The sequence below is a fragment of the Nannospalax galili genome, unplaced genomic scaffold (assembly GCF_000622305.1).
Source record: "Nannospalax galili isolate Female #2095 unplaced genomic scaffold, S.galili_v1.0 scaffold77, whole genome shotgun sequence".
In the NCBI taxonomy this organism is placed as follows: domain Eukaryota; kingdom Metazoa; phylum Chordata; class Mammalia; order Rodentia; family Spalacidae; genus Nannospalax; species Nannospalax galili.
The window spans coordinates 2,187,742-2,210,587 of NW_008341457.1; the positions used below are offsets into that span (position 1 = coordinate 2,187,742).

Here is a 22,846-nt window from a genome sequence, read left to right on the forward strand (position 1 = left end):
CAAAGTAAAAAACAACAAAACAGCCAGCCGGGCGTGGTGGCGCAGGCCTTTAATCCCGGCACTCGGGAGGCAGAGGCAGGAGGATCTCTGTGAATTCAAGGCCAGCCTGATCTACATAGTGAGTTCTAGAACAGCTGGGGCTACAGGGAGACCCTGTCTCAAAAAGACCAAAAAAAAAAAGAACAACGTTCTTGGAGAAGACGGGTTCAAATCCCAGCACCAACATGGCAGCTAATAACTGTTCCGGGGATCCGACAGTCTCTTCTGACCTCCGCAGGCATTGCACTTGCACAACACGGGTGCACTTACCTACATACAGGCAATACATGAATACATATAAAATAAAAATAATAAATTAAATAAAAAAAGATTTAGCCGGGGTGGTGGCGTAAGCCTTTAATTCCAGCACTTGGGAGGCAGAGGCAGGAAGATCTTTGTGAGTTCTAGGACAGCTGGGGCTGCAGGGAGACCCTGTCTCAAAAAGACCAAAAATAAAAAAAAAAAGAAGAGAGATTTAGAGGTGGGGGAAGTCAGTGCCAAAATAATGCATTAAGAGGTGGAGGCGTGGCTCAGAGGTAGAGTAACAGCCTAGAATCCCCAGTGAGGGCTGGGGGCGTGGCTCAGGGTAGAGTGACAGCCTAGAGTCCCCAGTGAGGGGCTGGGGGGGGTGGCTTAGCTTTGAGTCCTATCCTGTGTGAGACCCCGGCTTCATCCTGGCTAAGGCTGACACTGGACACTGGGTGCAGGAGAGGTTGGAAGCACTAACCATTTGTGTTGCTCACAGTGTTTTCTGAGCACCTACTATGGGGCGTCCCTGGGTGCTTCCAGGCTTCGGCCTGGATTGGCCTCTGGGTGCTCAGGGGTTAAGGCTGGGTTCTGCCACGTGAGAGCACCTTGCGACAGAGCCACACACCCTCCCACCTGCAGGCCGGCCTCTCACAGTCACCCACTGGGCTGCGCACACTGCCGCGCTGGTTCCACCCGGCAGTTCCCTGCGCTCCACCGGGGCCAAGTTGAGCGAACAGGTCATTGCGTGAGAGCAGCCTCGGGTCTCCTCCCCAGCGTCCATGCCAAGTGGGCATCCAGGGCCCACCCCTTGCCATCTACCCTGAGTCCACCCAGCTTGCAAGACAGGTGAGTGGTGCCCAGCTCAGCCCATCGCACAGGGAGCGTCCATCCAAAGACCCCTCACGTCAAGCTCTGGGAAGCCCCCAAGTTTCCTCTGCCTGCTCCCCAGCGAGCCGGAAGCTGGCATGTTTCTTGGGCATCTGACACACTTCCAGGAGACTCTGGCTGGGTTTCTTTCCCTGGCATCCTGCCGGGGACGCCACAGCCGAGCCTTCAAAGGGCCATTGTGAGCGCAGGTGGTGGCGGGGTAGGTGGGGACACCGGAGGGTACAGAAGGGATGGCAGGTTGTGGGGAAGGGATCCCACAAAGCACCCCAGGGCAGCCTGGGATGGTGTTGGGACATGGCAGGCAGTTACCTATGCACCTGGCCTGCTTCTCAGTTTTTTTTTTGAACTCTCAGCAGGGACACCCCTAAATTTCCAAGGTGTCTGTTACACACTGTGGGGGCAAGTGAGAGTCTGGTCCTTTATATCCAGAAGCCAAATCTGTCAATTGACAATTATACAGTGGGAGCCTGATAGGCAGAGAGAGGAGTCAGGTGAAAGGAATCAGTTTTGCGTCATTTGCCCCCAAACAAGGAAGACAAAATTATATTCCTGGCTGAGACCAGCTGCACCTGAGGGACTGGGGAGGGCCCAGAGGGGGACATGTGTCCACTGTAAGGTGCCCTCCCCATCCTAGGAACCTGAGACTTGTAGCCCCTTTTTGCAGCAGCCCAGTTTCCTAGCCCAGCCTCAGTTTCTCATTCTGCACTGCACAGCTCATAGACAACCAGGTCCTTCAGAGCAGTCAAGGACACAGGACAGATGCTGTGTCAAGCCAGCCCCACTTTCCAACGAAACTTCCTGCTTTGCCCAAAATGAAACGATGCCCAGAGAGGGTGAGCTTCTTCCCTGGAGCTGCACAGGATGTAGGGAGGTCACAGACATAGAAGTGCGGAGGCCTGGGGGCTGGCCCCCTCCACCTCTGCCCTAGGCTCCACATCTAGAAAAATCCCTGCCTGTCGGGCCTGGTGCTTCCCTGTGAGCCTGACTTCTGGGGAAAGTCCACGGCTGAGTTTGGGCTCCGTCCTTCCTCTTGGACCTGGCCAAGCGCCAGAGAGCCCGAGTTTGCACAGGGTGGAGCCCAATACTCTTCTAAATGGACTGAGGTCAGTGGGACACACAGCCACAGGGACAGGCTGCCTAAACAGTGAAACTAATTTATTGAGCACCTACTGTATATCAGATTTATTGTGAGCAAAATCCAGAGGTCCAGTAATTTTATTTTGTATTTATTCAGTTTTTGGAGACAGAGTCTTAGGTAATTCAAGCTGGCTTGGAACTAAGTAGGCATGATCTTGGACTCCTGATCCTTCTACCTCCACCTCCTGGGATAAGAGGCTTGTGCCACCACACCTGACTTATTTTATTTGAGAAGATGGGGACCGTGGGGGGACAAGATGGTATTTGAGTAAAGATTTGAAGGACATGAGTAGTTGTCTAAACTGATGTTGAACACAGATACAAACAGAAGGATGTCCCAAGGCCCTGTGGCAGAGGACACAGCCGTGCAAAGTCCTGGGGCAGGATGGAGCCTGGCGTGTTAGAGAAGCAAGGAGGACCCTGTAGCTGGTGCAGAGGGAGCAAGAAGCAGAGAGGGAGGAGGAGGGCAGGGAGGATGGGGCAGGGCTGGCAGGACCCTGTGGGAGGATCTGGGCTTTGACAGGTCTGGTTGTGGGCAGAAGAGGGAGCTTCTGGTGGTCACGCGCGCCCTCTGGTGGCTGCTGAGGGGAGGACTGGGTGAAGGTAGGATCAGGTGGACAGGTTGAGCTGGTGTAGATGGAGATGGGGAAGTAGGAGAAATGGATAGATTCTAGTAGGGCAGCACCGGAGGCAGAGAGGCAATGGGAAGCAAGGGAAGTGGGAGGTCCAATGTGACCTGTGATGTTAGAGTTAACAGGTGAAACGCAGATACACTGTGGTGGCAAACGCCTGCCCTGGGAACTATTGGAAGTTCTTGAGTTGTCCTTGCTTACTAGCTGTGACCCTGTGGGGTGCACATTCTTCCTCATGTGCTTCCATGTGAGCTGTACCCTGAACTATCCCCAGCAATCAGAATAGTAGTTGGTATACAGTAGGCATGCCATAAATGCACAAATAGACCCCAGGGGACTGGGGTCACCTAAGGTTTTCAACATAGTGGAAAGCTCAGCGGTGTAATGATAAAGACAGATGCGGGCTCAGCCACAGTGCCCATGTGGACTGAGAAATGTCCCCAAATCCGCAATGTTGGGAACTGCAGAGGGACATGGAGGGACCTGGAGAGGCTGACCTAGAGGGAAGATGAAAAACCCAGGCTAGGGGCTGGGGAGGTGGCTCAGTGGGTATAGCACTTGCTGCACAGGCATGGGGACCTGAGTTCGAATCCCCAGAACCCATGTAAAAAGCCAGGAATGGTGGTGCACACTTTTAATGCTAGCACTCTTGGGAGGCAGAGGCAGGTGGATCTCTGTGAGAGTGAGGCCATCCTGGTCTACAGAGCCAGTTGCAAGCTAGCCTGGCCTACATAGTGAGACCCTATCTCAAAAGTCAAACAAAAAGACTGAAACACAGATAATAAACCCAGATTGCAGACCAAGGTGTTGAGAAAGACATCAAGACACCAGGTACTCCATCTGGCCTTGCATTAAGAATTTTGGGGAGTGGGGACTCTCTGGCACGAGGACATCAGATGGCACCTTTGATTTTCCACACTGCCCCACAGCTACAAAACTGCTTCCGGATTCACTCTTACAACTCGGCCCCTCCTGGTTGCAGTTGGTACTGCAGTCTCAGTAGCAAAATTCCTGATGCAGTTCTCAGGGCATTGTTCTTTTCTATCAACACTGCCCTCTCTTGGCTGATATCGGTATTGCAGTCTCACATGCATGAGGACCCCACCCAACAACAGGTCAGCTAGGAAAGTCCTTCTTGCGCCTTTAGATATCTGCTGTCTTCTCCCAAATACAGCTGTGAGAACAGGAGCTTCACTTTACATATGGGGAAACTGAGATAGGGCATGGCTGGGTTGGGATTGGTTCTGGAGCCTGCTCCACTTCTTTCATAAGTTTCCTAGGCCTGGCTTGCTCCAGAGTCGGAGAGAGAAATACACCCTCAGTTGGTTCCCTCCTTGGTAACCCTGATGTAAGCTTCTAGAAAGTTCCATAGGACTTTTTCATCTGTATTTTGTTCCATTTTTTAAAATATTGCATTGTCGGGGTTGGGGATTTAGCTCAGTGGTAGAGCACTTGCCTAGCAAGCGCGAGGCCCTGGGTTTGGTCCTCAGCTCCGGAAAAAAAAAAAAAAGTAAAATCTTACATTGAGATGAGGTGTTCTGAAATCAAGCTGTCCTGGAACTCATTATATAGTCTAGGCTGGTCTCAAACTCACAGCAGTTCTCCTGCCTCAGCTCTACCCCCAAGTGCTGGAATGACAGGTGTGTGCCACCATACCTGGCTTCTGTCAGTTTTGATAATTTTTTTATTTTTAATAATTAGTATTGTGTAAACGCAGCCATGTACATGTGCATGTGGAGGTCAGAGGACTTTAGAGGGGTCAGTTCTCTCCTTCCTCCATGTGGGGTCTGGAGATCCACGGCAGGTTGTTGTACTTGTGACGCAGACTCCTTCATCCCCCAAACCCTCACTGGCCCATCTGCTCTTTTTTTTTTTTTTAATTTGCATTTAGGTGTATGAATGCATTGCCTGCATGCATGTAAGTGCACCACGTGTGTGCAGTGCCCAAGGAGGTCAGAAGAGGGCGTCAGATCCACTGGAACTGGAGTTACAGACAGTTGTTAGCTGTCATATGGGTGCTGGGAACCAAACCTGGGTCCATGGCAAGAGCAGCCAGTGCTCTTAACTGCTGAGCCAGCTCTCCATCCCCCTGCTGGTCTTTAAAATGGCTATTTAAGCCAGGCATGGTGGCCCACGCCTTTAATCCCAGCACTCAGGAGGCAGAGGCAGGCAGATCTCTGTGGTCTACATAGAGAGTTCCAGGCCAGATGGGGCTACTGGGAGACCCTATCTCAAAAAAGACTATAAAAAATAAATAAATAAATAAAATTAAATAAAATAATAAAATAAATTAAATTAAAAAAATAAAATGGCTGTTTAAGCTGGGCTTGGTAGTGCCTACCTTTAGTACCCTCAAACCAGGACTGTGTTCTCTCCATCTAGTCACCACCACACAGTATGTCCTCCCTACAGCAGCCAGAGGGCACCCAAGAGCACTGAGTTGGTTTGCTCCCTCCTCTCCCCACAGCCCTCCATGGCTCCCACCTTCCTCCAAGTCAAAGGTCAAGTCCTCCCTGTAGCCCACAGGCCCTGCCCAATATGCTGCCCATCCATCCCCTCCCTGGCCTCCCTCCTCCCTCTCTGCCCTTTGCTTCCTTTGAACAGCCTCCCTACATCCACATTCCAGGTTTCATCCTGCCCCAGGGCCTTTGTACAGCCCTTTCGGACCTTTATGCCATCTGAGCCTTCTGCCTTCTCCAGATCTGACTTCTCCCTGAGCCTAGATCCTTCTCTCCCAGGTCACCTCCTCCACACAGTCCCCCTGAAGTCCCCTGTTCCAGCAACTCCTCCCTGCTGGCTGATGTCACAAGTTTAAGTAGTGTTTTTGTTTTTTTTTTTAATTCATTTATTTTTATTACATGTGTGAATGTTTTGAATACATGTATGTAAGTGACCCATGTGTCATGTAATGCCCACGGAGGCCAGAAGAGGGCGTTGGATCCCCTGAAACTGGAGTTACAAATAGTTGTTAGCCTGCATGTGGATGCTGGCTTCTGACAGTGCTCTTAACTGCTGTACCAACTCTGTAGACTCTAAGTTGTAGGGGTTTTTTTGTTTGCTTATTTAATTATTCCGTTTCTGTCTGTCTTCTTGTGGCCTGTCTCCTTAGGGGCCCCAACCCTGTGTACACAATAGGAGCTCAATAAATACTAAGGGCTGTATTATCTTTGGGGAATTCTTAAGTTCCGGCAGACTCGTCTGGCCACACACCTGAGCTCAGTCTCCCCAGGAGACACCCTGTCGAGGTGACTGCCAACTACACCTTGACAACCACACTCTCTGGGGCTTTAACCTTCTTTCTCGTGCCTCAGTTTCCCCAGTTGTATTCAGAAAGGGCCTTCAGGGTTCTCCCAGAGATATTTCCTAAATGGATCGTGCATTTCAAATTCCTCTGCTCCCACACTCCTTTTCCCTCCCTTTTTACTGCTCCCTGCTGGTTGAAATGGGTACTCCAGTCTCAGGTTGCAAAGCTGTTCCCAGAACCAGACTTACAACACTGCCCCTCACGTTTGAACTGGGTACTGCAGCTCAGGGTAGCAAAGCTCGTTCCTGAACCAGAGTCACAGCACTTCCCCCTCGTGGTTGAAGCTGGTATTGCAGTCTCGGTTACAAGATTGCTCCCTGATGGGACCTTCCTTCACCATCATCTATGCTCAGTGTCTAACGGGGATTGGAGAGTTTCTTTAATTTTCAAAGTTATTTATTTATTCATTCATCCATGTATGTGTGTGGATGTGGAGGTCAGGGGACAACTTGCGGGAGTTGCTTCTCTCCTTCCGTGATGTGGGTCACAGGGATCAAATACATCATCAGGCTTGGCCACAATTTCCGTTATACACTTGACCATCCCGTCAGCTCACTCTATCCCCCCCCCTTTTTTTTTTGGTCTTTTTGAGACAGGGTCTCTCTGTAGCCTCCGCTGTCCTGGAACTCACTATGTAGACCAGGCTGGCCTTGAACTCACCTGCCTGCCTCCTGAGTGCTGGAATTAAAGGTGTGTGCCACTACATCCGGCCCCACCCCCTTTTTTTATGATGGCATTGGGAATTGAACCCTGGGCCTCCTGCCTGCTAGTAGGCACTCCCAATACTGAGTTATAGCCCCAGCCTGAGTTTCTTGAGTGACTGACCAAGTGAATGGAAAAAGGAACATTTGAATGATGGAAAGGCAGAGCATGAATCTTGTTCAGGGGCCTGGACACAGGTCTCACTTTATTTAAAACGTTGGACTTTAACTCAAGGGCTGATGGATAGGGAACCATTGAAGGTTCATGCGTCAGGTGTAGGTAGGTTGAAAGACTAAGTGTGGATGGACAGAGGTTAATATGGAATCTGGGGGATTAGGGGCTTTCAGCTGAGGCGGGGGGGGGGGGCTGCAAGTTCCAGGCTCACCTGGTGAAACCCTGTCTCAAAAAAACAAAAGAAAATCTGTGTTAACTGGTCCATGCTTATGATAGCTTCCTAAACATCTTTTTTTAATGTTCTTCTTTAATTATATTTTATGTATGTATGTATGTTTGCCTGCATGGATGTAAGTGCATTTGTGTGTGCAATGTCTGCAGAGACCAGAAGAGGGCATCAGATACCCAGGATCTGGAGTGAGTTGTGGATGATTGTTAGCTGCCATGTGGGTGCTGGGATCCAAACCCGGGTCCTCTGCAAGAGCAGCCAGTGCTCTTTTTCTTATTTGTGTTTTTTATGTGTATGTTTGTATTGCCTGTATATAGGTAAATGCACCTGTGTCGTGCAATGCCCTCAGGGATCAGAAGAGGCTGTCAGATCCCCTGGGACTGGAGTTATAGACAGTTGTTCGCTGCCATGTGGGTGCCGGGATTTGAACCCGGGTCTTCTGCAAGAACAACCAGTGTTCTTAACCACTGAGACATCTCTCCAGCCTCCAGCAGCAGCCAGTTCTCTTAACCAGTGCTCTGAGCCAGCCCTCCAGCCCCACTTCCTAAACACCTTAAACACAGTCATTCCTTTAATCTGTGGGGACAGGTGCAACTATTATATTCGTTTGCAGATGGGGAAACTGAGGCACAGACCCATTCAGTGGTTTGCACACTGACAAGTACTGGGATGTTCCTTTTAGTCCACCTGCCTGCTCTGCCATGCAGAGACTAGGATTCTTTTTTTTATATATCAGCAATGATATATGCAGAAATGAGTGCACAGAGAGGGAAAGGAACTTCTGTGAGAACACAACAAATAGGCGAAAGGGTTGGGATTCGAGCCTCCAAGAAAATTGGCTTGTCTTGGGGGAAGGCCTGACTTGGTAACTGGAGATCCTGGGGTGTGTTCGGGATAAATTTGCAGTAGACAAGTCAGCTTTAGGCCTTAAAAATTTTTATTTTTGAGATGGGGTTTCCCTGTGTAGCCCTGGCTAACCTGGAACTTGCTATGTAGCCCAAACTGGACTCAATATCACAGAGATCCTCCTGCCTCTGCCTCCAGAGTGCTGGGGTTAAAGGTGTGCGCCACCACACCAGGCAAGTTTTTGATTATATGGTCACCTCTTCACTAGCCTTCAAAACCCTACTGTAATGCCCCCTTCTCCAGGAGGCCTCCCGGGACCCTCTAGAGTCTCCTCTTTTCCTCCAGCCCTCTTCCAACCCTGTGCTCTGACTAGACACCAGCCCGGGAAGGGGTGTTTGTGCCCAAATCTGCCCCTTTGACCTTGGGCTGGGGTGGGGCTCAGGCAGAGCTGGGCTCAGCTTGTCTTTTTGTTTTTATTTCCTTCCCAACGAGGAATGTGTGGGTGGGGCCTCAACTATCCTCCTACCCAGGAGGGGTAGTTTCTCCCTCCTCCAGGCCCAGGTAGTACTTTGCACACCTGTGAGGACCAGAGGAGGACTTCTATCACCAACCACTTATTCCCTACCCCCACCCCCTTATTCTCTTGAGACTGTGTCTCTCACTGAACCTGGAAGAGACACCAGGGATCCTCCTGTCTCGACCCCACAGAACTAGGATTACAGGCATGATCAGCCATACCCAGCTTCTTATGTGGGTGCTGAGGATTCAAACTCAGGCCTTCATGCTTGCAAAGCACAAAGCAAGCATTCTTGCCCGCTGAGCCATCTCCCCCAACCCTTGTCTTGGTAAACTCTTAATCAACCTTAAAAACCCCACCTTCAATGCCCTCCCTTCCTCCAGGAGGACTTCATTACTTCTTTGACCTACACTTCCTCTAGCCCCACTAACAAAGATTCGGGTCCAAAAGGGTGAACCTCCAATTGTGATGGGAAGCAAACAGAACAGAACAGTACTCCCGGATTCCGTACTCCGTTCCGCATGGGGCTAAAATCCCATCCTGGTTTTCTTCGCAGCCTCGCCGCTCTCTCTCCCAGGCCGCGGGGCTAAGGGATGGTTGTCTGGAAAATCCGGGCTGGATTTACCATCTCCAGATCTGGAGTGAGCTATGGAGGCCACTGAGAGAAGGCGGCCCCGGCTGCTTCCCGGAGGCGTGTCGCGCTGGGGTGGGGCAGTAGCTGACCTGAAGGAGGAAGAGAGACAGGTGTAGCCCGGAGCAGTCGTGCGGGCCCAACCTGGCTGTGACCCTCTTTAGCCTCCTCTGGTACAGGTGGGGGGCTGATTGACTTGTTTCCAGGCCCTCCCTAGACCCGGGTTGGGGGCTGATTGACTGTTTCCAGGCCCCCCAGCTGTGGACAATGGCGGTGAGATTCCAGGCAAGTAGCTCAGGGGAGCTCCGGAGAGGGTTGGTGACTAGCTTGTGGAGTTGTACTCAGGGCTTCTTGAACCCCGTCTGCGTGAGTGACAGATGGGGAAACTGAGGCCCAGAGAGATGCAATGGTTGGCCTGAGGCTACACAGCTCAAGGCTTTCTCAGCCTTTCTGCCGAGTTCTAATCTCAATGAGACCCTGAAATGTCTGAGTCTAGTCTCTAAAGGTGGTGGCCGTGTTTTGTTTTGTTCCTTTATTTTTTTGCTACGGAGACACCACTGGCATTTATTGGGCACCTACTGTGTACAGAGCCTTTAACGAGCCTGACACAGCAGAGGCGGTCGAATACAGCTCCAGTTTGCACAGGAATGGCTAATTCTTGGGACCCTGGAGGGACTTTGCCCTAAAGGATGGAGCCCAAACTCAAGAGTTTCTTCACACTCACAGCGCCTAGTCTCAGATCCCACCCAAAAAGGGTAAACTGAGGTTGCAGCTGGTTTGGAACATAGGTCTCCAATTTTAAGTCCTGGTGACTAGTTTTCCCCAGACTGGTCCCTTTGGTTAGGGAGAATAACTGTCGTCCCACACCCAAGTCCGCACCCCCTACTTGGTTCCCAGTAGCCTGGGAGGAGGGGGGGGGGCCTGAAGCCTTGTGCCCCTGGGCTGTGTGACTTCTCCGAACAGGTCCCTTGGGGTTACAGTGTCGTTTGGCTGTTTGCATCTGCGGGCGGCAGGTGGTGGACAAGGCTTCTCTCCCGCCCACCTGGGGTGGGGCGGGGCTAAGGGACTCGCCTCTCCCGCCACACGTGAATGATCCTGAGTATTTTTAAATCATTCTTGCCCAGTTTTCAGACTCATCCCCCAATGCCTCACCCTGTGGGGAGAGGACGGAGTTCTTGTAGCCCCCAGATTTGGGGAGGGGAATACAAGATTAGATTGAGACACCCCAGACTCGAAGAGGGACAGTCGGCAGCTGTTGAGGGGTAGGTAGAGGAAGGGATGGTGACCCTGGGACTGTGAGGGATGAATAGGAGTTGACCAAGTTTGCCCACCACGAAGGGCTGAGGGCAGGTGATCTGGACTTACTACCCATCCTCCACACACTAAGAGGAGGGGCTAGAACGTTCCACAGACCCTCCTTAGAATTCCAGGTCAGGTGTCCTCCGATGATGGTGAGCTAGGGATCAGGTTAATCCCTAAGGCACTGGGAGAGCCCCCCGAGGGTTCTAGACAAAGCCTGTGCTATTCACAGGAGACCAGGCCCACACAAGCTGGGACAAGCTCAACAGGCTTGGACAAGCCGGGCCACCTGCATCCGCTCCCCCTAAGGAGGCCTGGCACCTGCTGGGAGCCTTTATCTGAAAGTAAAGCCAGGAAATAAAAATTCCATGGGGAGGGGGAGTATAACTGAGCCCAAAGGAAGGTGTCTTAGAAGAAAGTCTTTTACAGGGTCCTCCCTTTTCTCCCCACTCCTGCAGCTCAAGCTGAGGTAGGAGGGTTGCCATGCGTTTGGGGCTAGCCTGGGCTATGGGGGAGGGAGACCCTGTCTCAAACCGACAAACAGAAGACCAGGCTTGGAACACAAGGTGTGAGAGACTTGAGACACAGAGCTTAGCAGGGATGAGTGGGGGGCAGTTTCAGTGTGGAGATGTGACCTGGTAAGATGAGTTCTGAGGGGTTCAGAAAAGACCTGGAAGGAATGTAAAGTGTGCAAAGGCCTAGGACAGAGGGCTCAGTGGTGCAAAGTTCCTGGAGCTAAAGACATGGCCATGCGAGGGCCTCAGTGCAGAGAACACGGCAGTGCAAAGGTCCTAGGACAGAGGACATGCTGTGCAAAGTTCCTGGGGCAGAGGACATGGCCAAGAAACGGTCCTGGGGCAGAGGACACAGCTGTGCAAAGGTTCTGGGACAGAGGACACAGTTGTGCAAAGGTCCTGAGACAGAGGACATGCTGAGCAAAGTTCCTGGGGCAGAGGACATGGCCAAGAAACGGTCCTAGGGCAGAGGTCACAGCTCTGCAAAGGTCCTGGGACAGAGGACCTTTGCAAAGGTTCTGGGACAGAGGACATGGTTGTACAAAGCCCTGGGACAGAGGGCATGGCTGTGCAAAATCCTGGGGCAGGATGGAGTCTGGCATGTTGGAGGGGCATTAAGGAGGCCCTTGTGTCCGGAGCAGAGGGAGGGAGGAAGGAGGGAGGGAGGGAGGATGGGGCAGGGTCCTGTGGGCTGCTAGCAGGACTTGGGCTTTGATCTTGGTGGGAGCCATGGAGGCCTGTGGTCCCAGGAGAGAGCTGGTGTTCACAGGCACCCCCTGGCTCCTGCATTGAGAAAAACAGGCTGTGGAGGATGAGGTGGGCATAGGGAACCCTGCCCTCTGGACACCCCTGAATCTGTGTGTCCTGTGGCCCTGTTCTCTGCCCCCCAGGTGGCAGAAATGGAGGAGATGACCATCTGGGAGCAGCACACGGCCACACTGCACAAGGTGAGCTGTGCCCTGTCCAGCCCTGCGAACAGAGTCCCTGAAGGAGGGAAGGTAACTCTGGTCTCCTGTGTCCCTCAGGACCCCCGCCGAGGCTTTGGCATTGCCATCTCTGGAGGCCGAGACCGGGCCAGTGGATCTGTAGTTGTATCCGACGTGGTACCTGGAGGCCCAGCCCAGGGCCGGCTCCAGTGAGGCTGGGGACACCATCCATTGGGAGAGGGTGGCCAGGAGGAGGGAAGTGTGGGGGCTAGATAGCGCTTGGCACCCTGTAGCTCTGTCAACAAGGCTCCAGTTCCTGGCACATTTCCTGGTTGGAGCTTCAGGGCAGTGCCTAAGGGCACAGTGGCCCCCAGGTCACCTGAACAGAAAGTTCTGGAAGGTTCTTGGTAGAAAGGGAGGGGAGTCCTAAGACTTGGGGACCAGGATCCTGGGAATCCTCAGTGAAAATGGCTCTGAGCCCTGAGGGACTGATGGGTGACAGAGAGAGACAGACAGACAGACAGACACAGAAAAGAAGGGGTAAGGAGAAAGTGCAAACTGTTCAGTTACAACCAGGCTGGGCACACCCAGGGGTGACCATGCGGGAGGGGTGCACTCTCTGAGTCTCTCCTCTGGGGCCCCTCACTCAGGACCGGAGACCATATTGTCATGGTGAACGGAGTCTCTGTGGAGAATGTCACAGCTACCTTTGCCATCCAGATCCTGAAGACCTGCAACAAAACAGCTGACATTGTAAGTGGACATGTGTTACTGTCCTTCCCCGGAGCCAGCCGGAGGGGGACACACGGTCCCTGCCGATATGGGGATGAGAGGCACGGAGTCATGACACAGACACTGGGAGTCGGGTGAAAGCAAGCAGAGGGCGAGCTGCTGCAGACGTGTTTATTCTGGGAAGCGTTTGAGGTTATAAGGGGTTGGCTAGCCAATCATGGTTTCCCACGCTGTCCTACGCTATCCAATGGCAGTCTGTCTCCTGGCAGATCATCTCTCAGCAGGTTGTCATTGCCACACCCTACTGCGACTGCAACTGCACTGGGCCATCATGTATGTGGAAGCCCTTTCCCCATTCCTTACGGCAGGCGGCCTGAGCTGGGCCTGGTTCTTTGTTATAGCATACAGACATGGGCAGGGAAACTGGATCCTGTGTTAACCAGACCTGGCCCTATGCTATTTGGGGTACAGGTGTTCCATTACTATTTTGTTTATGGGAGTGCTAGGGATAAAACCCAAAACACTTACAGGTTAGAAAGAGGTTCTACCCCTGAGCCACATGCCCAGCCCTTTATTGACGGTTCTCTGCTGGCACTCTGCCCCAGAGCCATTACCCCTGGCCCCTCACTAGAGGACTCTGTCTGCTGTTACTCTACCCCTAAATCACGCCCCCAGCTCCTAACTGAGGAATTCTAGGCTGTCATCCAGCTCCTGTGGTTAGATGACAACTTTGGTGTTGAGGTCCAGAGAGTGTCTGGGTCCACTAAGGTCCCATCCGGATGGGGCATGGCTTTCCCTGGCCCCTGGCTTTGCTGACCTCCCTTCTTTCTTCAACAGACAGTGAAGCGCCCCCGCAGGGTCCAGTTGCCGGCCTCCAAGGCTGTGCCGTCTGGCATGGGGCACCATCTCTCTGATCAGGACGAGGCTGACCATGGCCAGGGCTATGAGGGTGATTCATCCAGTGGCTCAGGCCCATCCTGGGACGAGCGTTCCTACCGGGCAAGGACTGGACGCCGGAGCCGCATGGGCGGCCACAGTCGCAGGAGCTCAGGTGGTGGCTCTGATGCCAATGGGCTGGACCTGGTGTCTGGCTACAAGAGGCTGCCCAAGCAGGACGTGCTCATGAAGCCCCTGAAGTCAGTGCTGGTGAAGCAGAAAAACAGTGAAGGTGTGGGGGACAGTTCCATGGGGCGGTGGGCAGGTGTCCTTCAAAGAGAAAATCCATCTGGGGGCTGGAGAGATGACTCAGAGGTTAAGAGCACTGGCTGCTCTTGCAGAGGACCCGTGTTCAGTTCCCAGCTCCCCATATGGCAACTAACAACCATCCGTAACTCCAGCTCCAGGGGAATCGAATATCCTCTTCAGTCCTCCACAGGCATTGCTTGACACGGATGCACTTGCAAATGGTGCAAGCAATACACTCGTACACATAAATAAAAAATAATAATAAAAGTAGATATAGATATAGATAGATGATGATAGATAGATAGATAGATAGATAGATAGATAGATAGATAGGAAAAGAAAAGAAAATCCATCTGGGCCTGTGGCCAGCTCTAGAGCTCTGCCTCAGTTCTCCCTATTCTTCCAGAGTTCGGTGTGAAACTGGGCAGTCAGATCTTCATAAAGCATATCACAGACTCCGGCCTTGCTGCCCGGAACCGCGGGCTGCAAGAAGGGGACCTTATCCTGCAGGTGCATCCAGGCTTCTTGTCTGTTTCTAGTCCCCCCTCCACCAAGCCGTCTGTTTCTAGTCCTGCTCCGGCAAACTTTCTGGTGTCCCCAATACAAACCTGCTTTTTCTGTTCTTCCTGGCCTACTTCAGATCAATGGGGTGTCCAGCGCAAATCTGTCACTGAGTGATACTCGGCAGCTCATTGAGAGGTCAGAAGGGAAGCTGACCCTGCTGGTGCTGAGGGACCAGGGCCAGTTCCTGGTGAACATCCCGCCTGCAGTGAGTGATACTGACAGCTCTCTCATGGACGGTAAGGAGACTGAACTTACCTAACGCCACACAGCACACGCAGCCTGAATTCCAGGAAGTTCAGGGGCCACCTGCTCAGCAGTGCCTCCATGGTCCCCTCTGTGACATGAGCTTTCAAGTCGACAGATGACCCTAGCTCACCTGCTGTCCCCTCCCTGCCAGACATCTCAGACCTGACCTCCGAATTATCCCAGGCCCCACCATCCCACATCCCACCACCACCTCAGCATGGGCAATGGAGCATGGAGGACAGCCAGGTGGACTCAGCCAGGTGAGGTCCTGAGAGAGAGGGATTCCTGGGTAGGAAGGTGGCCATGGAGGGACACGTGTGTCTGGGGAGCTCCAGCTGTATCCCTAGATCCAGAGGTGCAAACACTTCTATGGGGGCCATATGCAAGGGCTCCCCAGACTCACCCCACATCTGTAATGTTGCAGAGAGAGCCCACAGCTCTGGAGACAGGAAAGATCAGTGGATTCAAGAGCTCCTTCAAAACCAGGTGATCCATGGGGAACTGGGCTTTTTTTTTTTTTAGGTCTTTTTGAGACATGGAACTCACTATGTAGACCAGGCTGGCCTTGAACTCACAGAGATCCGCCTGCTTCTGCCTCCCAGATGCTGGAATTAAAGGCCTGTGCCACCACACCTGGTGAGAACTGGGCTTTTTCTGATCTCCACAAGATGCTGTGCCAGGCAGAGACTGAAAAGGTGGACATAGGGGTGAATGTCCGACAGATACAATGCTCAGAGTCAAAGCCTGGGAGGAGAGGCCATGGCGTCCAGCTTGGAGGAGACCCTAGTTTACAGTCTCCTGTGAGGGGCTGGCGGCTTGGCTCAGAGTACAGTGACAGCCTAAAATCCCCAGTGAGGGGCTGGGGGCGTGGCTCAGGGTAGAGTGACAGCCTAGAATCCCCAGTGAGGGGCTGGGGGCGTGGCTCAGGGTAGAGTGACAGCCTAGAATCCCGTGAGGGGCTGGGGGCGTGGCTAGGGGGTAGAGTGACAGCCTAGAATCCCCAGCGAGGGGCTGGGGGCGTGGCTCAGGGTAGAGTGACAGCCTAGAATCCCCAGTGAGGGGCTGGGGCGTGGCTCAGGGTAGAGTGACAGCCTAGAATCCCCAGTGAGGGGCTGGGGCGTGGCTCAGGGTAGAGTGAGAGCCTGAAATCCCCCAGTGAAGGGCTGCATGTACAGTGTTAGGTCCTGGTTCAGGTTCCCAACAGTGAAGGACACAAGTTTGTTTTTTCCAGGATCACCAATGGAAAGGAGCTATGACATCTACCGGGTTCCCAGCCGTCAGAACCTGGAGGACCGTGGGTGTGTACCCTCAAATCAGTACAGCATCCTGTAAACCCTAACTCGGGCCCCCTTCGCGGCAACCTTGTCTTTTATACATTGTTGGATGACATTCACTGTCATTTGTGCTGTTTGGGAAACCAAGGCCTAAGTGCGGACCCAGGGCTTGGCCCTTCGGCACTGCGACCTAACCTGTGCCCCTCTTCCACAGCTACAGTCCAGACACACGCATCGTTCGCTTTCCCAAGGGTGCCAGCATAGGGCTGCGGCTGGCTGGCGGCAACGACGTGGGCATATTCGTGTCTGGTGTTCAGGCGGGTAGCCCGGCGGACGGCCAGGGTATCCAGGAGGGTGACGAGATCCTGCAGGTGATGTGGGGACAGCTGGCCTGGTCCTTGTTTTCCTGCCTCCTTATCAGCCTGGGGATTCTGAGCAAAGTTGACAGTTGATGGTTGTTGTTGCTTTTTATTTGTTATTTATTTATTTTTAATATTTGGTTGTTGTTTTTTTTTTAAGATAAATTCTGTCCCATTTGTTCAGCATGGCTGAAAGTCTATTTTTTTAAAATTTATTTTAATTTTTTTTTTGTGTGTGTGTGTGTGTATGAGTGTATTGCCTGCATGTATGTGAGTGCATCTGTGTCGCGCAGTTCCGCGGAGGTCAGAAGAGGGCTTTGGATTCCTCTGGAACTGGAGTTAAGGATGGTTCATAGCTGCCATGTGGGAATTGAACCCAGGCCCTCTGCAAGAGAAGCCAGTGCTCTTAACTTCTGAGCCAGCTCTTCAGCCCCAACTTTTTCTTTCTTTGAGACAAGGTCTCATTCTCTGTAGCCCATGCTGGCCAGGAAGTCACTATCCTCCTGCCTCAGCCTCGAGTGTTGAGATCACAAGTGTGTGCCACCATGCCCAGCCTTCTACGTGGGTAATGGGGATTCAAATTCAGATCTCATGTTTGCACAGCCAGCTCTTTGCCCACTGAGCTGCCTCCCTGGCCCTAGAGAATGTTTATGCACTGGTTCAATAGGTCCAGTCCCGTCTTGGTACACACCTAGGCTCATGTGACTTGGCTAGCTGCATACTGAGCCTGGTTCCTCCCCTGGCAGGTGAATGATACTCCATTCAGGAACCTGACCCGTGAGGAGGCTGTGCAGTTTCTTCTGGGGCTCCCGGCAGGGGAGGACATTGAGCTGGTGACCCAGAGGAAACAGGACAGTGAGTGTGGAGTGCGTGTCCTCGTGTGTCACTGTGCAGCCACCCAACTGAGGTGCTTGGGAGAATCTGTAGCGGAGAAGTGCATGCTGTGTAGTCATGAGGACCTGAGTTCAAATTCCCTGCACCCATGTAAAAAGCTGGGTGTGCTGACGTGTGCTTGTTATCCCAGACCTGGGGAGGTGGAGACTGGAGGATCCCTGGGGTGCCTAACAGCCTAGATGAATTCATGGGACCCTGCCTCAAAATACAAGGTGAAATCCCAGCACTAGGGATGCAGAAGCAGGGAGATCTCTGTGAGATCGAGACCAGCTGGGGCTACAGGGAGACCCTGTTTCAAAAAAAAACAAGGGGGGGATAAGTAAGAAATACATAAAATCTAAAAGACCCCAAGCCCCTGGCTCACTGAACATATACCCCAGGTCTCTCCTGACCCTGCGTCTGTCCAGTCAAGGTCCCCAGGGAGGGACAGGGCCCCTGGCAGGTGTCACTTAGGAAGTGCAGCCTCACACACACACATACCCCTTCTGTCCCCCAGTCTTCAGGAAGATGGTGCAGTCCCGCGTGGGTGACTCCTTCTACATCCGGACCCACTTCGAACTGGAGCCGAGTCCTCCCTATGGCCTGGGCTTCACGCGTGGTGATGTCTTCCACGTGGTGGACACGCTGTACCCGGGTCCCGGAGGACAGGGCCACGGGCATGGCAGCCGCGGGGGCCTCTGGCTAGCAGCACGCATGGGCAGGGATCTACGGGAGCAAGAACGGGGTGTCATCCCCAATCAGAGCAGGTTGGGATGCTCTCAGGCTCTTGTAGGTCTCCCCAACCCAGCCTGTTTTCCCTTTGTCTACACAGCTTGTGGGTTCTGTGGTGGGACGGGTGGGACCGTGTGCTTGTCAGGCCACTACTATGACAGCTGAACACAGATTTCATGATTTTATTCATTGATTCATTTTTGATATTTTTTAATTTCTAAAATTTTATTATTTTGACATTTTTAAAAATTGAGTTATAAAGCTGGGAGTGGTGGCACATGCCTTTAATTAATCCCAGCACTTGGAAGGCAGAGGCAGGTGGATCTCTGTGAGTTCAAGGCCAGCCTGGTCTACATAATGAGTTACAGGTCAGCTTGGGCTACAGGGAGACCCTGTCTCAGAAAGACCAAAAAAAATTTTTAATTGATTTATTATTATTTTTTCAATATTTTATTTTTATTTTATGTGTATGAGTGTATTTCCTGCATGTATGTGAGTGCACCTGAGTCATGCAATACCCCGGAGGTGAGAAGAGGGCTTCCGATTCCCCTGGAACTGGAGTTAAGGACGGTTTGTAGCCGCCATGTGGGTGCTGGTCCCAGGTCCTCTGCAAGAGCACTCAGTGCTCTTTAACTGCTGAGCCATCTCTCCAGCCCCAAAATTGATTTATTTTTATGTGTATGAGTGTATTGCTTGAATGTGTGTAAGTGCACCTGTGTCGTGCAGTGCCTGTGGCAGTCAGAAGAGGGCATCGTATCCCCTGGAACTGGAGTTATGGTTGGTTGTTAGCCACAATGTGGATGCTGGGAACTGAACCCAGGTCTGTTGTAAGAGTAGCCAGTACTCTTAACCACTGAGCCAGCTCTCCAGCCCCCATTTCTGATATTTTAAAGATGAGACTTCATGTAGCCCAGGCTAGAATTGAACTTGTTCTGCAGCTGAGGATGACCTTGAGCTCTTGATCTCCCTGCTCAGCCATCCCAGTGCTGGGATGACAAGTGTGCATGCCTAGGAATTCAGTAACTTTAATTTTTTAAATTAAGTTTTATTACTCTTTCTCTCTCTCTCTGTCTCCCTGTGTGTGTACATGCGCTCACAGTGCAGAGGTCAGTCAGAGGACAGCTCGTAGAGTCAGTTCTCCCTACCATAAGGGTCCTAGGGCTCAAACTCAGGTCCTCTGGCTTAGTGGCAGTCATCTTTACCCACTGAGTCCTCTTACTGACCCACTTCATTAGCTTTGAAGGGTACAGCCTTATCTCACAGGGTATACATAGTCCTGGCTTATAAGATCTGGGGATGACAGGGCTGGTCCCTCCCAGCATCCAGATATCCCACATCCCTTGACTCACAGCCCTCCCTTTCTTCACAATTGGCATACACCTCTCAGTCCTTCCCTCTCACCCTCCTGTCTCCCTCTGAGAATCCCATGATGACACTGGGCCCTGGATGATCCAGGATGGTCCTTGGCTCAGGGTCCTCGGCATAGGCCATCTATCAAGTCCCTTCTGCCCATTTAGGCAACATGTCCCCAGGCCCCAGGATGGGAACTTGGCTGTCTCTGGGATGTGTTCTGTTGCTTTAGGGCCTCTGTCTTCCTCCCCAGGGCAGAGCAGCTGGCCAGCTTGGAGGCTGCCCAGCGGGCTGTGGGCATTGGACCTGGTTCCTCCACCAGTTCTAACGCACGAGGCGAGTTCTGGCGGCTCAGGGGTCTCCGCCGAGGAGCCAAGAAGACAACTCAACGGAGTCATGAGGATCTGTCTGCTCTGACCAGGCAGGGACACTACCCACCCTATGAGCGTGTGGTTCTGAGAGAAGGTGAGTGGCAGCTGTGCTGAGGGATCAGTGGGAATGTGGGAGAGCCAGGAGTCGAGTCTCCAAGATCGCATGGACCCAAAGCCATGTGCACTTTTCCTGCCTGTGTACTTTTCCCAAAGACTCTGACCTTAGGAGCCATTTAAAATCAGTTCTAGGCTGGGCATGGTGGCACACACCTGTGATCCCAGCACTTGGGAATCTGAGGGAGGAGGATCTTGAGTGGTGGGTCACCCCAGGGCAACTTAGAGAAGTGCTCTTTCAAAATGCAAAAACACAGAGGAGTATTACTGAGCCCTGAACAGGAGACTCTGACACATGCCACAGTGTGGAAGGATCTCGGGGACATTGTGCTCAGTGAGAGAGACCCAGACACAGGGCCACACAATGCGGCTCCATGACAGGAAGTGTCCAGAGCAGGAGAATTCAGAAGTGGAAGTGGATGCGTGGGTGCCAGGGAGGGGACTGGGAATGGTTCATGGGGACAGGGCTCCCTTTTAGGGTGGTAGACTATTCTGAAAGCAGAGTGAAGATTGCCTAATGTAAATTTGCTGAATGGTGTATTTTTAAATGTGCCAGTTAAAAACGATCAGTTTTAGCCTGGCATGGTGGCACACGCCTGTAGTCCTAGCACTTGGGAGGCAGAGGCAGGCAGATCTCTGTGAGTTCAAGGCCAGCCTGGTCTACATAGTGAGTTCCAGGACAGCTGGGGCTACAGCAAGACCCTGTCTCAAAAAGACCAAAAATAATAATAAATAAACAAGTAAATAAATAAATAAATAAAAATAAAAACGATCAGTTTTAAGGCTGTTTGTGTTTTACAATTAAACACAGACATGCAGAGTCCCAGGTCTGAAAGATTAGCTTTCCTCAACCCAGAACAAGAGAGAGAAGCAGCCGCTCTGGAACTCCCAGCAGGCAGGGGATTAGCTGCACAGAGCCTCTGGGGAGAGGGAATTGAGTGCCAGGTGTGGTTTAGACTAGGACAGGGATGAGCACTTGGCCCAGAGTGGGGACCAGATTCTGTAGAAGACAGGCCTGCATCTGGGCTTCCCCCCCAACAAAAAGGCTTCTGCCCCAACCCCAAGGGTTCACATCATCAGCCAGAAGTCAGACAACTTTTGCTGCACAAAAAAGAAATGTTAAAAAGGAGGCTGGAGAGATGGTTCAGCGGTTAAGAGCACTGACTGCTCTTGCAGAGGACCCGGGTTCGATTCCCAGCACCCACAGGGCGGCTATGAACCGTCCTTAACTCCAGTTCCAGGGAAATCCAAAGCCCTCTTCTGACCTCCATGGCATTGCACGACATGGGTGCACTCACATACATGCAGGCAATATACTCATACACATAAGATAAAAATAATAAATAAAATATTTTATTTTAAAGAAAGAAAGAAAGAAAGAAAGAAAGAAAGAAAACAAAAGGTGGGGCTGGAGAGATGGCTCATGGGATAAGAGCACTGGATGCTCTTGCAATTTTAAAAAGCAAAAAACCAAAAACTTTGTTTACAAAGGACAAGCCAAGGGCTGGACACAGCTTTGTTAGAGTTTGCAAACAGTGTAGTCCACTAATATCATAGACCCCCAAATAGGGTCAGAAACAAAACAGAAGTTTCTCTTTTTTTTCCCCCTGGTTTCAAACTCACAGCAATCCTCCTGCCTCAGCCTCCTGAGTGCTGAAATGACAGGTGTGGGCCACCATGCCTGATTTTTCTGGGTGCTGGTGATGGATCCAGGACCTCCTAGGTGCTAGGTGAGCACCGCCCTGAACCTCAGCCCTGGCTCCCACAGCCTCAGTTTGTCACTTTATCTGTTTTCCAGCCAGTTTCAAGCGCCCGGTGGTGATCCTGGGGCCCGTGGCTGACATCGCTATGCAAAAGTTGGCTATGGAGATGCCTGACCAGTTTGAAATTGCAGGTGAGGTGTTACTTACCCGGCAGCTTAGGGAGGAAGAAAACTCAGAACAACAGTGACACACTTGGCAGATGTTCCCCAAGCTACTTTACCCACGCCTAGGCCAGACATCCTCAGTCAATCCCAGACCCCCTAAACACCCAGGCCAGACAACCTCAATCAATGTCTGTGCTATCTGTCAAGATGGGCCCTCAGAATCCTCCTTAACACATGTCACCAGGTAGCTACTGAGAACAAGCAAGACACTGCTGCTTCCTTTATTTGGGAGGCACTCAATGCTAGGTGTGGTGGGGCATGCCTGTGATTGGGTTACTTGGGAGGCTGAAGCAGGAGGATGGTAGATCTCAGGCCATCCTGGGCAACTTAATGAAGCTCTGTCTTAAAATAAGGAAGGTTAGGGTCAGTGGGTAGAGTGATTGTAGCTCAGTGTGTAGACTGTAGCGCAGTGAACAGAGTGCTTATAAGTGGGTAGAGTGCTTGTAGCTCAGTGAACAGAGTGCTTATAAGTGGGTAGATTGCTTGCCTAGCACACACAAAAGCCCTGAATTCATGCCCAGCAATGGTGGGCACGCCTGTTATCCCAGCACTCCAAAGGTTGAAGGAGGACCAGGAGTTCAGAGTCAGTGTCAGCTACATAGAGAGCTTGAGGCTAGTCTGGGCTACATGAGCTCCTGTCTTAAAAAAATAAAAATAAAAAAGGGGTTGTGGTGCACGCCTTTAATCCCAGCACTTGGAAGGCAGAGGCAGGCAGATCTCTGTGAGTTTGAGGCCAACCTGGTCTCCATAGGGAATCCAGGCCAGCTGTGGCTACAGGGAGACCCTGTCTCAAAAAGACCAAAAATAAACAGACAGATGATAGATAGATAGATGATAGATAGATAGATGATAGATAGATAGATCAGCAGTTAAGAGCACTGACTGCTCTTGCAGAGTCTCAGTACCCACATGGCAGCTACGAACTGTCTATAACTCTAGTTCCAGGGTAATCTGAAGCCGTCTTCTGACCTCCGAGGCATTGTACCACATGGGTGCACTCATATACACACAGTCATACACATAAAATAAAA

The 22,846-nt window shown here is 51.9% G+C and overlaps 1 protein-coding gene across 3 annotated transcripts in view; it reads left to right on the top strand.

The window, feature by feature from the left end:
* Positions 1 to 805: 805 nt before the first annotated feature.
* Positions 806 to 22,846, top strand: part of Tjp3 (tight junction protein 3) — a 26,537-nt gene continuing 4,496 nt past the window's right edge. The window contains exons 1-15 of one of the 3 annotated variants that reach the window (XM_029565376.1): positions 806 to 1,134; positions 12,053 to 12,109; positions 12,188 to 12,297; positions 12,739 to 12,841; positions 13,658 to 13,988; positions 14,412 to 14,515; positions 14,646 to 14,805; positions 14,967 to 15,075; positions 15,240 to 15,301; positions 16,047 to 16,113; positions 16,304 to 16,460; positions 17,195 to 17,303; positions 17,839 to 18,088; positions 19,657 to 19,868; positions 21,687 to 21,782. In XM_029565376.1, the coding sequence (XP_029421236.1) occupies positions 12,062 to 12,109; positions 12,188 to 12,297; positions 12,739 to 12,841; positions 13,658 to 13,988; positions 14,412 to 14,515; positions 14,646 to 14,805; positions 14,967 to 15,075; positions 15,240 to 15,301; positions 16,047 to 16,113; positions 16,304 to 16,460; positions 17,195 to 17,303; positions 17,839 to 18,088; positions 19,657 to 19,868; positions 21,687 to 21,782 (1,918 nt within the window). In that variant the 5' untranslated portion in view covers positions 806 to 1,134; positions 12,053 to 12,061. The remainder of the gene's footprint in view (positions 1,135 to 12,052; positions 12,110 to 12,187; positions 12,298 to 12,738; positions 12,842 to 13,657; positions 13,989 to 14,411; positions 14,516 to 14,645; positions 14,806 to 14,966; positions 15,076 to 15,239; positions 15,302 to 16,046; positions 16,114 to 16,303; positions 16,461 to 17,194; positions 17,304 to 17,838; positions 18,089 to 19,656; positions 19,869 to 21,686; positions 21,783 to 22,846) is intronic. The other 2 variants (XM_029565375.1, XM_017799147.2) reach the window with 2 other exon arrangements.